General features: G+C 33.4%; 1 protein-coding gene across 1 annotated transcript; it reads left to right on the top strand.

Annotated features, from left to right (window-relative positions):
• Positions 1-931: 931 nt before the first annotated feature.
• LOC111084435 lies at positions 932-17,750 on the top strand. The gene is made up of 4 exons (XM_022381142.1): positions 932-1,105; positions 6,295-7,297; positions 9,794-9,923; positions 17,632-17,750. Exons 2-4 carry the CDS (start codon positions 6,329-6,331, stop codon positions 17,709-17,711), a joined length of 1,179 nt encoding a protein of 392 aa, XP_022236850.1. The 5' UTR covers positions 932-1,105; positions 6,295-6,328; the 3' UTR covers positions 17,712-17,750.

Below are 17,750 nucleotides of genomic sequence, written 5' to 3'. Positions count from 1 at the left end.
TGACTGAAAAATTTCATTTTTACTGAAAAGGTGGTGTCTATTTACTTGTGATCACGCTGTGTATAATTCAATATACTAACCAAACCTTTAAAGTGAAAGCATAACAAGACAAAACAGTGGCACTAATTTTTAAGTGTTTTGTACGTATAGTTATATTCCCTTTTTACTTTAAAGTTCGTTTCATTAGTTGTATTCGTTATAATATTTAACATATGTATATATCATTTTATCTTCTACACTTACGAAGATTATTTTGAATTTTTAACTTAGTATATGAATTTAGAAATAATCTAAGTTTAATAAACTGGCGATATTGTTTGGTTTACGGCCGAAAATATCGATAATACAGAGGATACTCAACTGATGATTCAATGCTTTCTAATCATTAAGAGCTTAAGGAAGAGGCTTAAGTTATAGCGATATAGCTGAATTGTTTGCTTAGTATACGGATTTAGAACTATCTTAAATCTGGTGTTTTATTCTCAACATGAAGATCAGTTGTATCTCAGTAATTAAAAAACGCCTGAAAAAAGCATTGGTAAGCAGTTAACATTATTATTACATGAGAACAATAAAAAATCACACTTATAGAATTTTATTTTTTAAATATTTCATAATAATCGACTCGTATCATACGAAGACTGCCAGTTCAGTTTATAAAATAATTACTCTAATTTCAATTTCTTTTTTACCACTATGTTTAAAAGCAACTATGATCGATATACAATGTATCACAAATTTTCTTTATGTTTTTTCTTTTTCTTGCAGAACGAGAATTTAACATATCATTCTGGGAGATATAACAGTGTCACGGCTTTGTTAAACAACGAAAGTACAATTTTTGAGTCAGAAACGGACACGCCTACTTTGAAAACGTCGCCTTTAAAGTGTATCAAATTTACTTGACGTCAAGATACGTAGGTGGACGATTACTTTATATACCGCACGCGAGATGGCAGGCAGTAAACAAATTGTGCAATGCGTTTGATAGGCAAATATTTCATTCAGATACTTTAGAACAACAGCTGATGCAAGACAGAAAACTGGGAAAAACAGTTAGAAAAACTACATCCTATTGAAAGCGCAGAAGACCCAACACTTTATGGTAAGAAATCACAAGTTGGTTAACTTTTCTTGAATAGTTTATACTGGAACGCTAGACCATAGGTAGATCCATTACATTAAGTATACTTTCTTGTTTGTTCGTTGTTAAGCGCAAAGATACACAATGGGCCATCTATGGTCTGCCCACGGCGAGTATTATTCCAGAAACCATCACAAGCTGGAGGGGGCTGAATGTTTGCAGCATTTTTCTTGTTTTTTTTTAGTTTTATTAATAATATTTACCCGTTTTATTTATGAACTTACTTGGAAAATTAAATAAAACCCAGAATCTAATTTCTCTTTATCTCCTTTCAGAGGTTAAAGCCAATGATTCACTGGAGGATAAATTATTTGTCATCATTTTTAATAATAATTCTTAGACTCATTTAAAACTCATTCCAGGTGTAGATCCTAATGTTTCTGAAGAAAAGGAAAACACTTTGAGTATCTACTAGGCCTGATTATCATATTTTACTTAATTTATAACCTTTGGTTTCTTCTCTTCATTATCATCCAGCCATTTCACGAAAATCTTAAAAATCTCCATACATTCTCTCTTTACAAATTACTTTATAAAAACATCAATTAAGGTGCATGGGATATCGGCATTAAAAGACTTCGTTAATATATGAGCACAAAAAGTAATCACAAAGAAGCCTGAAAATAAGAAATACAAAGCTAATCAAAATACGTCACAAGATCAAAATTCTGACCAGGAATTCTTAGATTCAGAAGCTAAAAGATTATCAATAGAAATAGGAAAGTGCATAATGAGAGAAGATTTTAAAGAAAGAATAATTGTCGCTTAACAATGTGGACCGGGCATGGTCAAGTGGTTAACATGCCGCACTGTGGATCTGAGGTTTACGTCCCGTTACGTGCCACAGAATCCCTAGTGGGGCCAGGAACATAGAATCCGATGCTAAAATCTGGTTCAACAACCTTGAAAACCAATTATTAGATTCACATCATCCCTGGGTGTCTTTCCGAGGGCATTAGCCCTTCTTGGTTAGGTTAAGTGGGAGCGTTATAATGTGACAGTCAATCCCACAGTCGGTAAAAGAGTAGCCTAAGAGTTGATGATAGATGGTGTTGAGCAACTGTCTTTCCTCTAGTCTATCTGCTAAATTAGGGACGGCTACCGCAGATAGCTGGTGTTGCTTTGCGCGAAATTCACAAGAAACCAAATCTCCCGGGCTACCCCGAGTTTTCCTGCCAAGTTTGGTTCTGCTAACCCCAGAACTGTTAGAGGTATTAACCTTGGCATACATAAAAATATACGGGTTGAATTAATTATGATTATTTTACAGTTGATTGCGTTAATGTTTAGGAAATTCCATTTATGGAAAATTGCAACCGTTTTCTACATGTGTATGGATGTATACACATGGATATAACGTATGTCAGTTATAGGATTGGTAATCTGATTTGATTTATTATAGTTTATTTACAGAGATGCATACTTTTCACCTCGCTTTCTGCTTGTGAAGCAAAATCTGAACACATTTTACACTGTTTCTTCTCAAAGACAACACATTAGGAACACTCTTTATTCTGAAAATATTAAACAAAAGTGTTTAACAAGATTATTAAAATTGTTAATTTAAAAAGGGGAATTACAGGAACATGATAGGTAGCTTAAAGTGAAAATGCAACAGCAAAAAAAGTAAACAAACAAGCTTTAGGTTGAAGTCGTAGTGTTGACATTATTTTCTTAAGCTACAAATCCGTAAATATCACAGCTTTTAGAAATGGAGTCAAAATAGTGATTTGTATCTCGAGGAAATAATGTCAACACTATGTTTCAAACATTCATCTTTTTTGTTTACTTTTTTGAGATTGAATTTTCACTTTAAGTTACCTATCTTGTTTCTGCAAATTTTGAAGATCCCTATTCCCCCTTTTTAAATTAACAGTTTTAAATAGTCTTAGTTTTTTAGTTTTTATGTCCATCATAGACATAAATCTGTATAATAGCAATACTGTTCTATTTGAAACAGTTTAATGTAAAACGTAGTTGATGTATGATGCTCTCTCGCGAAACAATGAAAACCATTGGATTGGCTTCATGCAGATTGGATGGCTATCGTCCCTGATATCACTTCCACGATGTTATCACTGATAGTGGTACTGTATGTATGATCACTATGATGCATGGTGATCAATAAATCACGTATTATGTACATGCTTGTAAAATGTATATAGCTACTATATTTATACCTTGTAGCTATACAGAGATCTGTAAACAATGGATTGGAGGGACTATTGAGCTACGCTGGAATGGTACATGGACTGGATTTTGTAACAACATGAGTTTTATACATGCATGTACATGCAATAGATGTTGGCTAGCATTCAAATCAAGACACAGGTAGTGTGTCGTACGGCTAAAACAACCTGTAGGACACACTTTTGTGTTATTAACAGGAGTGATACTTTAGCTATTTACCACTTTCTGTAGCTCGGACTATGGTAATCCAAATTATCACAGATTTTCAGTGGATGTGCTCTACTGGACCCTTACTTCATATACTAAATTTCAAGGCAATCCATTAAGAAATACACGATATATAAAATTTCGAATTTTGGTTGAAGTTTTCTTTCTTTTTTTCCCCTTCGCACGCAATGTACGAAAACTTTATTTGACAGAAAAACATGTTTGGTACACTGATAGATCTTTACAACCTACAATTAGGTGTCAAATGTGGTCTAAGTATAAACCACATATGCAAAGTTAGTCAACAAAAACCTCTCAATTTTGACCAAAATATTTGCACACGACTACGCAAAAAGTCACGTGAACTATCGGTCTGAAATTTTTACTACAAGTTTACCTAAGAGTGAAGGTGAACCCTTTTAAGTTTTTTGTCATTCGGATTAAAGACGGCTGACTTAGAGCAGCAACATTATAAGGTGAAAGCACGTCCAGATACATAAGTATTGGTTAGGCCAAGCAAACTAGATTAGTAGTTTCTAGCTCAAGTTTTCAAAAGAATCATATGGATAGACGGTTATTATTCATTATAAATTACCAACTTTTAAGCACAAATTTGCTAACTTTTATGAAATTCTCCTAATTAAAGAGCGTTTAGCGTCACGTGATGCTTGAGACAGCTGTACCGAGTGCATGCGGGTCATGACAAGAAACTGTTAATCTAGTTTCCGTGGCGTTACTATAGAGGAAATTGTTAAAACTATTTTAGAGAGGAAAAACTACCACTATGTATATTTTAAAGAATCCGGTTGGTTCTGTAAAGTATAGGTTTGTTCCTAATAATAGGGTTGCAATTCTAAAGCTAACGTGGGTTACTATCCAGTGTCACTCTCTTAATTGCTGTGGTTTGTTGGTGTATATTGAGAAAACGTCATGATATCTAATGAAAAACACCTTAGGGGTGAATAAAGATGCTAACCAAAAAAAAAAAAAGGTTGAGCGTGCGACTTAAAGGAATGAAATCAAAACTGGCGGCTAAACTGGTATCTGCACTTATAGCACTGATAAGAATTTTACAGCAAATATTCATTCATTAGTTAGCAAGGTCGCGTATTTTGTTTTTCTATCATGCTCCCAGTTGAACAAAAAATGCGTCTTGGATAACAAATGAATGAATATTTGCTGTAAAAGTTTATCAATGCTACAAGTGTAGCTACCAATTTGGCCACCAATTTTGATTTCATTCCTTTAAGACACTCACTCAATCCTTCTTTAGCTTTTTTGTTAGATCTCTCTCTCTCTCTCTCTTTATATATATATATATATACATGCAGGCTTTATAGATTTGTTTAAGTTGTAAAGCCGTATATATAGATAGGCATATAAATTTTTTCACCTTGTATAGATGCATGCAAGTATATTCAATGCAAATATAAGACAGTTTATATGTATGCACATAAGCATTTTTAATATTTATTATAGTTATATTTCCTCCTTCCTCCTCCTCCTCTCTGCTGGCCATAGTAAGGCCGGTCACGGTTTTGCTGCAACTGACCAGCTTTCCTCTTAGAGCGACATTCTACACACTCTACAAGGTCGAAAACGTGTTACTTAACAATCAGGAATTGATAATTTTAATATACCCTTCCACCCCCTCCATTTCTGATGAAGTTTGGGTCGTGACACTCCTAGAACCCTATCCCACTGTGACGACCATAAACTCTGGTGGGCCATCGCTGCTGTATATATTATTTGAAACTAAATATTTTCTAAATAAAATACATACCTACAGAATTCCTGCCTCACTTTTGCCTAGAATTGCCATCATTTTGGACATCTCCTACTTGCACAATTCTTGATACTTCTTTTAGTCAGCTTCAAAGATAGCTATTCTATCTGCAGTATCTGTAAAATTCGCAATCACATAGTGTTGGCTATAATTCTACTATTTGGCTATCAGTCATCATCGTGATTGCTGATCCGATGCTCGAAACTGAGCTTGATGCTATCTTTTAAACTATGCTTAAAAATTTCTGCTATAAGGGACAGCCTAGACATTTGTATAACGTTTTAGATATTTGTGTAATATGGCCGAAATCGAGACTGTGATCCTTTCAGCAACGTCGTATCCGGAATGGAAGGAACCCTATATATAAATAAATAATCCGCGACATCAATACGGTTGCAATAATAAGTTAATAATCGCTATAGTATATGTGTCATGCCTGCAATATAAACATTAAATTGCATCCACGGCCTGCACACAGCTATGTATGTATGCATGCAGTAGATTGTGAGGCTCCATATAAAACACAGGCTACATTAAAATGATAAGGTGTCAACAGTTATACAGCCGCTGTTATTTGCTAGGTAGTCAAATAAACTTAAAAACTATCCTATAGAATGCGTAGTGATGCGTTTAGTAATACTGCCCAGGTTCTATTACAATACTCACAGCCATTTTTGCTGTAGGCTGGCGGAACAATATTAAATAATAATAAACAAGAATTAATGGGCGATCCCTATTATGAACCACTACCGTGCTTCATTATATGATTTTTCTTGCATAATTTGCTTAATTCACCTCTGTTTTTAACTTTGATTTTATGTCACCTGGTGAAGAGTTAGTAATACCAATTTTGAAGTTTGCAAAGCTTGATATTTAAAGTGTTTTATTGCAGATTTGTCTTTTACACATCTTATTGTTATTTTAAACAGTTCAATGGCACTAAATTTTCAATGTTTGTTTTTTTTAGAAACCACTGGTTCCATCTACAGTTTAAAGAAACAATGGCAGCACTTTCCTGGTGTGTAATTATTGTGATTCTTCTAAAAGGTCAAATTCTTGCTGAAAATTCATTGCACTTAAGATCAGATGACAAGTCAAAAATCCAGCCAAAACCATTAGGCCCAAAAAGAGATCGAGATCCTTATGACGTGATAGCTGTTTCCCAGAAGCAGGTGGAGCAGGTCCCTGAATACTTATTGAGGAAACCAAAATCAGAGCCTTCTTGTGCCGAACTACGTGTCATATGGAACCGTATACAACGAATATTACGATATAGCGATATGACTAATGAACTTCCAGTATTTCCTCTGTCGTTACCCAAAGCACTCATTAATTACATATTGAGCTACCCAAGCTATTTCGAAAACAGTGATATTCGACTTCCAAAAGAACTGTTTTCCTTGCCGATTGAAAGCAATTTAGAAAAAAGTCTAAAAGGTGCCATAAGTCATAAGCAAAAATCCCTTGCAAGACAAAACACATTGACTGGAAACTTCGGCGATACAATCTCAAGACACAACCATCAAGCCAACAACAACTATAATATTTATAACCACTCCGAGACACACAACTCCCATAGTAGGATCGATCCCAGTAATCTCCTGGTTAAGTTGGCTCGTTTTCCTTATCAGCAAGAGCCTTTAGGTGGTTTTGGAACTGTTCTTCGGAAACCAGAAGACAAGATACTTTTAGAAAAGCAGCAACGTCTAGAAAAGATGCCTGAACCGTTTCCTGGAAATGTAGAAATTAGTCCTCTACATATGAATACAAAGGACTCGGACAATGGTTTTGGTACCCTTGGAGAGTTTGCACCTAATTTAGAACAATCAAGACAGAACAAAAACAACTACCATTACGGAACTTTGCTGAATGAAATGTCTTCTATGGAGCAACAGGTTTTCTCTCATCCTGAAGAAAAAGAGAAAGATCTCACTAGTGAAATGGTATCAAATGATGCTGTCAACTTAGAGGTATGTAATGATGTATGGTTATGCTGCTGCAATGAGATTATTTTTTAAACTCAAAGAAAACGCTAAAAAAAAGTAAACTTTTGTGAGAACATCTATTTTTGTGAATGTTAGTTGTATTTAATACGGTATGAAATATAATGTTTTTCACCGATTAACCACAAAGTTCAATATCTTGGATGACGTGATGGAAAATCTTTTATTTCTTTTGATTGATAGAATGTAACTGTTAACGGGTTTCAATTGCATCGAATGTTTGAGTTTATTATCAACACATGTTAACTTGTTATACAATATATTTTATTAGAATGTAAATTGCCCCCCCCCCCCAGTGGCACAGAGGTATGTTTGAGGACTCACAACGGTTTCGATACCAGTGGTGGGCAGAGCCCAGATAGCCCTTTGTGTAGCTTTATGCTTAACTACAAACAAAACAGAACGTAAATCAATTTTGATTATAGTGAATAGCTATCATTTTATACGAAACATTCTTATCCACATACACGTGGATGGTTTACTTTATTATGGCATGCCACTTGAATCAACCAATTCCTCCATGAACGAGCAGTTTGACTACACCTACCTTGGACTCGTGCACAATTCTAGTCTTGTTAGAAATTTGTTCGTTCACAGTAGCCTCTTGTATCTATCCGACATTGAAAAGCTAGATATGTTTTAAAAGTAGGCGTACAGTGTAATATGCAGATACTAGATACCTTTCTTGTGTATTTCATGTCTACAATATTTTTTAAATATTTGGAAGATCTGATTTGTAACCTACTCAATCCGGTGGAGTCGTGTGGTAAATTTAGTGTGAGATGCGACTTTCTGTAGTAGAGTTTGATCATGCACAGAAACCATTGTTACGTATTACAATTTCGAATGGTCTGAAACCAAGCTGAATGATAATTTAAATTTAGTTGTTAAATATATGCCGATATATTTCCAATTTATGCTATTTGCTAACAAGATTTATACACACAGTTTTCTTTTTTAATACAAATATGTTTTAATATACAAACAATAATACAATTTACTTTACAATAACAGTTATTACAAATAGTTATTACACACAATGATTTATATACAAAAGCTTCACGAACTTACAGACAATATAAAATCTTTCTTCTGGTCTAGAACTTCCTTGATGTCTTATCCAGGTTTCACGATGAGCTGGTTAATTTCGAGTTGACGCAGTTATAAATCACTTAACAGAGAGCTAGCTAGCCCTGTAGTTCTTGCTGATCACACGCCGATTACAAGTGAAGTTTTCACTGATGACGTTAGGTAATGTTTTCTTAAAAGTACTAATGTCCGATGTGAATCCACTGAAGATATAAGAGATATTAATCTTTTGAAACCCTATGTAGATCGTTATGTTCATTCTGTTGTCCCTCTTAGCCTGAGAACTATCAACATGTTCTTTTTTGCACTTTAGTTTGGCAACTTTTTATACATCCTCGGCAATCATAATCTGTTATGTACCTTCGGCTATTATATTTTAACACTTAACTATATGTGAGTTCCATTTCTCTACCGTTGTCATTCTCATTGCTGCCTCATGCAGATCATGTATAACACGAGATATCATTGCAGCATATCTTTCTGCCCGTTTGTATAATTACTATACAAAACATATAAACATTTCATTAAATTTGAAGATTGGTCTGCTTGAGAAGAACAAATGTGGAAAATAAGCACTTATCAGCCACCTGTGACGTTGTTATAAGAAGGCGTACATTATTTACGAAAGAAGGAAAATAGTGAAACTATTGGCCGCTCTTACATTTTTCATATATAAATGGTTCAGTATTGAAGCCTTTTAAGTATAGGATATGTGTGTCTGTAACACCGTTGCTGGCTTAATTGGTATGATGTTTTTTTTCTTTTGTCTTATATACGTGCGTTATCATGTGTTGTTTGGCGGAAGGTCGAAGCAGCAATAAAAATTCGTAGGGAGTTATAATCCTGATGAGACCTCTTCTGCAAGATGTAGAATAGGTTCTAACGTTTGTCCTCTCTTGATTTTATTTGGTTTTCTGTTTAATCCTGATATCTGGAATATGTTCTTATACAAAAATAGTAACCTACCAATGTTCTTATGTTTAAACGACTGGACAGTGTGAGACGGAGGAAATACAAATGGCTATGAAGTTATCAGCATAAATAGTTTGAATTAAAACATAGTCAAACAAACTTCTAGTTTAATTAACCCTCCTCTGAAAAAAAAATCAAATCAAATCTATAAATAATACAACACTAAAAAACAACAATTTATCTTTGTTTACACAATAAGCACTTTTATTGGGACTTATCAACAGTCACCAAACACCCGACATCTTTAGACGCTCTATCGCGAATGTAAGTCAGTTCCAATAAAATGTTTATTATAAAACAAAAATAAGTTGTTATTTTCAACTTTAATATTTATTTATGATGTTACACAAGTGTCCATAACAGTCCAATTCATTCGTCTAATATCTTGTTACCATCTCTTAGAAGACATGTAAGGTGGTGAATGGGAACCCATGTCAAACAGATGAAGATTGTTTTTGCTTCAACACCGTTCTTCAGTGTGTGGCCACCAGGTGCGAAGCTCGACAGTCTCATTCCCTGAGCCGTCAGTCTGGTAAACATTTATAGTTAATCAACACATTCACAATATCAAAAATAAAAAAATTGGGCTATTATAAATGTATTTAACATGGCCGTATTTAACATAAAATATTATTGTTTCATTAGTTCTTAGCTTGTGCATTGTTTTACAAGTGCGTAGTGAATATTTTAAAATAAAAATTACTTTACAAAGAAAAGCAGTTAGGTAACTTACACTAATTGTATCTTTTTCAGAAATAAGTATATTTCGGAAACTGCGACGTGATTAAAATTAGTGATAAGTTTGAAATGAATAAAATTAATAAAAGATCAGTATAATTGATTGAGCATTATTCTTATCATGTTAAGTAAAACCGTTCAATTTGAGGCGAATAATAAATTTTAACTATTTTGAAATGAAAAACAAAAGGTAAAATTAGTATTACGTATAGAATAATAAGAAACGGCCAATAGTCAGGTTACTGATTTAATACTAGTTAGTACCATTAACAGTTTCATTTTGAGTTTACTTACTGATTATAAGTATTATTTTATTACAAATTACAGCTTTTACATTTGTGTTTTCAGAGAACATACAGAAGCTGCCATTTTTATCTTGTTTCTTCAAATAACTTGATATTCAGTTGGTTTGTGTTGTTAAAGTAGTTGAAAAGAACAAGAAAAAAGAGTCTTCGTTTACATATTTTCGTTTTGAGTTCACTTACTGATTACGAGTATTATTTTATTACAAATGAAAGCTCTTACAGTGAGGAAGAATTTTTTTTAAACAGTTATGACGTTTCGATCACTGATGCGATCATTCTCAAGTACATAAGTTTTAAGGGTAAAGAAGATTTTAATACTAAAATCAACAATATATTTCAATTCTAGAACTGATAGTGGTTAGTTATGCATATCAATCCACGTGATTTGACAGAGCATTTATTTATGACTGAAATCAGTTCGAAATTGTAATTAACTTTAAAGGTTTCTTTTATAGAATCTTTTGCAAATTACGTTTCAGGGTTTTCATAAAGCTTCCGTAAAGCTCTCAAACTACAAGTCTGTGTAAGGTTTCATAATAAACTACCTAAATTATGAATCAAAGGAAGTGGAGTAACCCTCTTTCTGCATTTAACTGTAAATCAAATGTCAGAAAAAGCATATAAAATATGAATAAACAACTTATTTTAGCCCTTTTCTTCAGATTTAAGGACGTTATTTCCATTGTTCAAAGTCTCATAGTACTATACATGTGCTAAATATAAACTGAATTATTCAGAAGAATAAATGTATTGCAACAATGTTGTATACTCTTCTAACCTTATATAAAAATAAGTTCACAAAGTAAAAGACAATCTAAAACACTATAAAAGTACATTTGCCTAGTTTAACAACAGAACTATAACATGTTCCTTTGTTTCAATCAGGGATCATTCTACTATTCACATAGATCTGCAATACTGAATGTTACTAGACGTGCAATCAAGAACTGTCGTTGATATGTGTGCTTTAGCGGATTCAAAGTCGCTGGCTTGGCAAGAATTCTTGATGTCAAAGAGAAAATCTTGATAATTTTACAAAGAGAAGTAAGCCTTTACTTCTTAAGTTGTAAGACTGATTTTTTCTAAACACAACGAAAAGGAGAAATTAAAAAGTACAATTACAAAACAATTAAGCATATTATTTGTAAATGGTTGGTTGCAAAAGAACGAACATTTGTAGTCACGGTCTACGATTTATTTTTCCAAATTCTAACACGCGTAAACAATGTTTATCAGTGAAATTTAAACACAAGAAAGTAAATTAATGTGGGTGTATAATGTATTTAGCTATATACACCTTTCATTTAGTTTGAACAATTACCAAGTTACACGAAGTAAGAATGGGCGGAACGATGGCCACACCCATTCTGAGGTTGCACCATTTTAAAAAACACCAAATGTTGCAATGTTATCCTGCCCATTCTTACCTTGTTTCCTCGCTTTTTGGTTCTCCCATTTCTGCGTCCTAATTGTTTGTTGTTGTTTTTGTTTCACACTTGTATAATTGGTATAGCCATAGTGGAAGTATACTGACCAACCAGCAATGGCACTATTACACGAACACATCCATCATACAACCTGTTCTTTCTGCTTAACAAAAACTGATGAATGGTGACAGTATGAGCAGGTTTCCGAAATGTCTTTTACAAGGCATTACACCCAGGATGAAAATAATTCATTGTGGCCTAAATTACTGGCATCCATATTAGTGTGAAAACATTGAGAGTTTCAACTGTATTAGTGAATCCATTTTTCACCTAGATTTTTAAAGAGACCTAGATGGCGTCACATTTCTTTTCCCCCTTATTACCAATCTTTTTAGTCCTACCATGTTAGGTCTATTGACGCCCATGGACTCTACACTATATGAGATAGGTAGGTTCCTACTGCAATTACAGGACTCAAGTGAGTGAGGGCAAGACTGAATGATTGTCAAGTGTATCTGGGCCAAAGAAAACTGATCCAGATCTCTCAGTGATGGTACTAGTAGGAATAAAGACTTGGATGGATGTGGATCTATCCTATTGTATTTTTATTTCCTGGAAAATAAGCAGGAATGATTTAATGTTTCATTGAATTTAAATATAAAATAAAATAATATTTCTATTTTCACTTACTTCCTTCGATTTTCTCAAAAATATAAATTATTTTTGATATGTCCTTCCTAATACCACATTAACAAAACCACTATTATAATTGATTATCGATTAGTTATACAATAATTGTGACGTAACAAACTAATGACGTTCTATTATGTAATGTCAAATGTATACTTTATTACATTAAATATTTGATGACTTCACTTTACTGCGACTACCTAATATTTGTCACATTATTGAAGTAAATGATACCCTTATTTACCAGTAAATGTTCTTAATCCAGGAAATATATATTTCAAACTTTAAGGTGTTTAATCTTCCGCTAAAAATAAACCTGCATGTGCTCTAATGGCCTCTTTTAATAAACTGTATCTAATAAAGATCAATAATTTTTTGTTAATACTGTTTACCATACATGTATTACGGACAGTATGTTCATAATTTGGAAACTATGTTATGCTTTAAAAATGAATTTTTTGCGCTCTTTAAAAGAATAGACAAATATTAATGAATTGAAATTTTAATTAAGCTAAAACTTTTCCTTAATTAACTAGTTTTAGTGAGAAAGTGTAGCTTTTGGCTTGATATATTAACCACTTCTATATTGTATTAATTAGAAGCTAATATTCACTAGAGATAGATGTATATAAGAGGGAAGTCATAGAAAAATACAAATATGGCATTAATTTTTTGTGTTTTTTGTACTTTTCAATGTCGCAAGTAAGCGTAGAAGAATTGAAAGTCTAAACAGCTGTGCTGGAGGTTTTAAAGAATGTGTTGAATAAATGCTACAAATGTTTTGCCTACATTTAGAAAATTTGGTGATGAGAAAAAATACATTATTTTAAACAGCTTGTCTGTCGGGTAAATGTTCTATTAATTTCTAGTGGAACGTAAACACGTTTAAGAAATAGACATCGAGAACCGATGGTATTTATGATAGTCATTACATGCATAGTTTCGCTCTAGCCTAGCGATGGCTTGCAAATTATAGAGAGTTTATAAGTTCGTTTATTTTATTGCGTGTTTAGAAAGATTAATAGGTGAAAAAAAGAAAGAGAGGGGCCTAGAAAAATTCTGAAAGTAGTATATAAAAATTTCCATGTGTCGTTATTATAAAAAATGTACACTTTTATAAGTGACTGTGCTGAAAGGTCCAGAGGTTCTCAGTTCTCAATTGTTGGCCTATGATCCTGAATCTATGTCTATTTATTTTTATTCAGTCTACCAATTGCAAAAATTGTAAGACCTTCTAAAAACTTACAAACCTTTTCATCAACCACTTATCGGACAGGTACTAAAACATTTTTATGATGTATTTTACGAATGCAATGGTTTTTTTAGTGTACTAGCAATACAACGCTCATTTTCTCAAGTCAGTATTCATTTGATATTCGGGTATTCACTGAAGCAATGGTTCTCAAACGTTGGTTTTGGGGTTTAATAGCGCAAAGCAGTGTGGCTATCTGCGCCGTTTTTAAACGTTTCGTTCTCGTGGATCACAATTACACCTATACAATACGCTACCGTGCTGCCGCTTTCATTCCATAGTTATGCGGTTTTTCCTCGAACTACCCACAGACCAGATATCACACTAGAGAATAATGTTTTGTTGACTGGATGTACATAACACATAAATGGTCACACTGGAATGAGATACAAAAAACTGACTAAAAAGGTTGGTGCTTTTTAGTGAACTGTAGCCCTTTAGTCATTTCTATCTTGGTGCAAGAGGCCTAGCGCTGGACCAGGAGAGTCGTTTGGCGGCCGACCACTCAAGCTCGGAATGGGATCCAAATGGCAGTTTCTATGAGACATTTCTATTTGGACCGGATTAACACATATATAGAAAGTAAAATATTCTAGGGGCTCCAAATAAATTGAGGTGGGGTCCACGCGAAGTCAGTCTCCTTAGTCCCCAAGCTTTTTGTAAAATGATACTCCTGTGCTGGACAACGATATATTAATTAACAATCATTCGGATTTAATACCTGAGTCAACATCGCTACTTGTTGAAAGGAGGTAAAATAAAAAGTGCTTGTACTAAATAACTACGGGATAAATTATTGCATATCGTGTTTAACGGAATAATAGAAATAATAACTAATAAAAATGTATGTGTTATTTCATGAAAACCCAAGAAAGCGTGATCACTGACAAGCAGTCTTTTTTAATTCTTAAAATTGTATTTCAAAGCGGAATTACTAATCATTGACTTAGCATTACTACATTTATAAAAAAATGTTTTTTTTTATAATATTCTTGCCGGTTCTGTGCTTTAATGCTGACCCCCGGTGACTCAGTAGTAAACGTGAAGGCTTATAACAGGAAAATTCGGGGTTAGATCCTTACGGTTCTTGTTATAATTTTACACTTAAAACAAACAACTGCTGTCAAGTTAAAATGAAATTTATTATTTTAATAATTAAATGCTAAATATTTTACTCTTTATGAAATTTGCTCTCATGACTTTCCATCGCTAAAAGTTATTTTGATGTAAATCCTTTCAAAACTGGTTATTTTAGCTGTTATTCGTTCTTGTGAGTTTAATATCAATAATTTTATATTATATTCAGTTTTCCTTATAATCTATAGTTATCTTCTAGTTATTCTCTTCTTACAAAAGTTTTCATATTTTTCTACCAGTGGAAGTTCTGGAATAGTACTTTTTCGTATTGAAAATCGATGTTAATTGACTAATACATATTATGTTTTCCAACAAACATAATTCAGTCGCCGATCTCACTATGTTCTTGCTATCAGCAACTGCGTTTTACGTCCATTTGTTTGTTTGAATTTCGCGCAAAGCTACACGAGGGCTATCTGCGCTAGCCGTCCCTAATTTAGCAGTGTAAGACTAGAGGGAAGGCAGCTAGTCATCACCACCCACCGCCAAATCTTGGGCTACTCTTTTACCAACGAATAGTGGGATTGACCGTCACATTATAATGCTCCCACGGCTAAGAGGGCGAGCATGTTTGGTGGTACGGGGATTCGAACCCGCGACCCGCAGATTGCGAGTCGAGCTCCCTAACCACCTGGTCATACCGGACCTTTAAATCCATTAAAAGATAACTGGTTTTCTTCTAGTCAGGTTCTTTGACACTGTCTCCCTAATTTTTTATTACAATTAAACTTCTTTTTCAATCACAAGTTCAGGTGATTAAAGGGTTAAAATCGTAAGGAAGTTTGAGGAAACAAAATGTGTGTATTGTTGTACATACACACATAAAGAGATATACACAGAAGGAATCATAGTTTTTTAAAAAACATAATACATCAGATTGCTTTTATGTTCATTCATGATAAAGGGAACGAAGTGCTGGCCCTCTGGGAGTATAAAATACAAACATCTCCTGTGAAGTGTGGTATTGCTCAGATACAACTAAATCTTTTATGTAGACAAATGCTTGAGCGAAGAAAAAACTAAAATTCTGCTTTAACTCAAACAGTAGGTGAAATTCATGGGTGAATTAGGAGCGAAACTGAATCCATAACTGGTGAAAAGCTTAATATTTTGTTTTATATATATACAAACACACACACACACAAAATAAACCATTTTAAGGTGGTGGAAATTGGGAACATGATTATCAGCACATGAGAAACAAGATGAACCAATAAAGAGAAATCAATAAATGATTGTTACCCCTACGAGTGTAATTAAAGCCTTAACTTGCATTATTAATTAAACAAAAAAGCAGCATGTTGAAATCACTTGGATGCTAGCTATAAGAGCTGTCAGAATGACTTTACAAAAGAAGGCAACGTTAGTGAAGCTTTTCTACCAAAAAGGAAGCAATGCAGAACAAAACTTGACAGGTTATAACACACAGAAAAATCTTTGTCAAGATCCATGTACTGAACAAACCATACAAATCAGTTACATTCCCAAGGATTGGCCGTTTTTAACATTACTCCTCAACTCGATGCTGCAATGGGGAATGAGGGAGGGCATACTGATCATGCAGATACAACCCCTAGATGTAACAATTAATAATATATATAGTGAGAGAAAGTTAAAAAAAAACTTTTGGCCAAGAAATAAGGTGTATAAAAGCTATTTTATTATAATACCTAAATTTTTCCATTAAACATTCATTTTGCGAAGCCTAATTTTACTTTTATATTAGTATAAGGTTTTTCCTTATTATCAATTTTCAGCCAACGATAAGGTACTGTAAGATATACTTTTTAATATTTCAAAGCAGTTCTCTACATTTATTGAGTCATATCAGAGGGGATGTCATTCTTAATTTCGTATATTTATTGATTACAAATATGGGCACACATTGAAATTGGTAAAAAGCTCACTCTGTTATTGATAATAAATGTATAATGCTATGAGGATCAGTGGTGCTTTTCTTTTATAAAAAAAAGAGAAGTATTAATCAATATAAGTTAAGTAATCAATCGGAAATAGACAAAAGCGTTCAAATATTTATTATAATTTTCTTAAGCTATTATATTCTCTCTATATTCAATCATAATTCCATTAAATGTGGGAATGACACATAGGACTGTTATTTTATTTGGCTACGATGGTTGGAAGCTTTTAAATAAAATATAATTATATATAAAAAGGCATGTAAGCAATGTATGTTGATACTGTTTAGATAGTGAGCTCTAAATGGCATTTAAGTTTTTCATAATTATATTTTAACTAAATGGTGTTTAATTTTGTAAAACCGCAAACATTTCGAGGACGGGGTAAGATAACGAATCTTGAAAGATAAATCAACTGCAGTATTTAAAACAAAACCAGACGGTGATTACAGATGGATCGTGAAACTCGACTCTGAAATGAATAACTTTGCCATCTTTTGGCAATAAAATGAACTTCCGAAAGTAAAAAAAAATAATAATAATTATCCTATGGCGAGCTACCGTCGTCAATAATTGGAAAAAATCAGTATAAACCATCATCGAAAAACGATATAACGACTATCTATAAATTTCGAAACAACATACGTGAGCAGTATGAAGACGTTTTTAATGTGTTGTTTTAATTCATTATCGAAAAGTTGTAAATTCCGATTCCGTACCTCTCAGATATTTTTGTTAGAGCCTACTTTTAACTTTAGCTTTTCTTCTACAGGAGTTTTCACCGACGACCAGGGAACCTGGCACAGTGGTCCACTGAACTCGGCTAAACTTGGGATATCTCGTAAAAAATAAAACATCGTAAGAGTTGTTACTATGTAAATTGAAGTCAAA

Source organism: Limulus polyphemus, unplaced genomic scaffold (assembly GCF_000517525.1).
Source record: "Limulus polyphemus unplaced genomic scaffold, Limulus_polyphemus-2.1.2 Scaffold76759, whole genome shotgun sequence".
Classification (NCBI taxonomy): Eukaryota; Metazoa; Arthropoda; class Merostomata; order Xiphosura; family Limulidae; genus Limulus; species Limulus polyphemus.
This window is presented reverse-complemented; position numbering and strand designations above follow the sequence as displayed.

Bases quoted from the DNA above. Each gene is read 5' to 3' on its own strand.
- LOC111084435 (XM_022381142.1), top strand. From the start codon at position 6,329: ATGGCAGCACTTTCCTGGTGTGTAATTATTGTGATTCTTCTAAAAGGT. The intron at 7,298-9,793 runs GTATGTAATGAT...ACCATCTCTTAG, and splicing joins ATGATGCTGTCAACTTAGAG to AAGACATGTAAGGTGGTGAA. The intron at 9,924-17,631 runs GTAAACATTTAT...TTTCTTCTACAG, and splicing joins TTCCCTGAGCCGTCAGTCTG to GAGTTTTCACCGACGACCAG.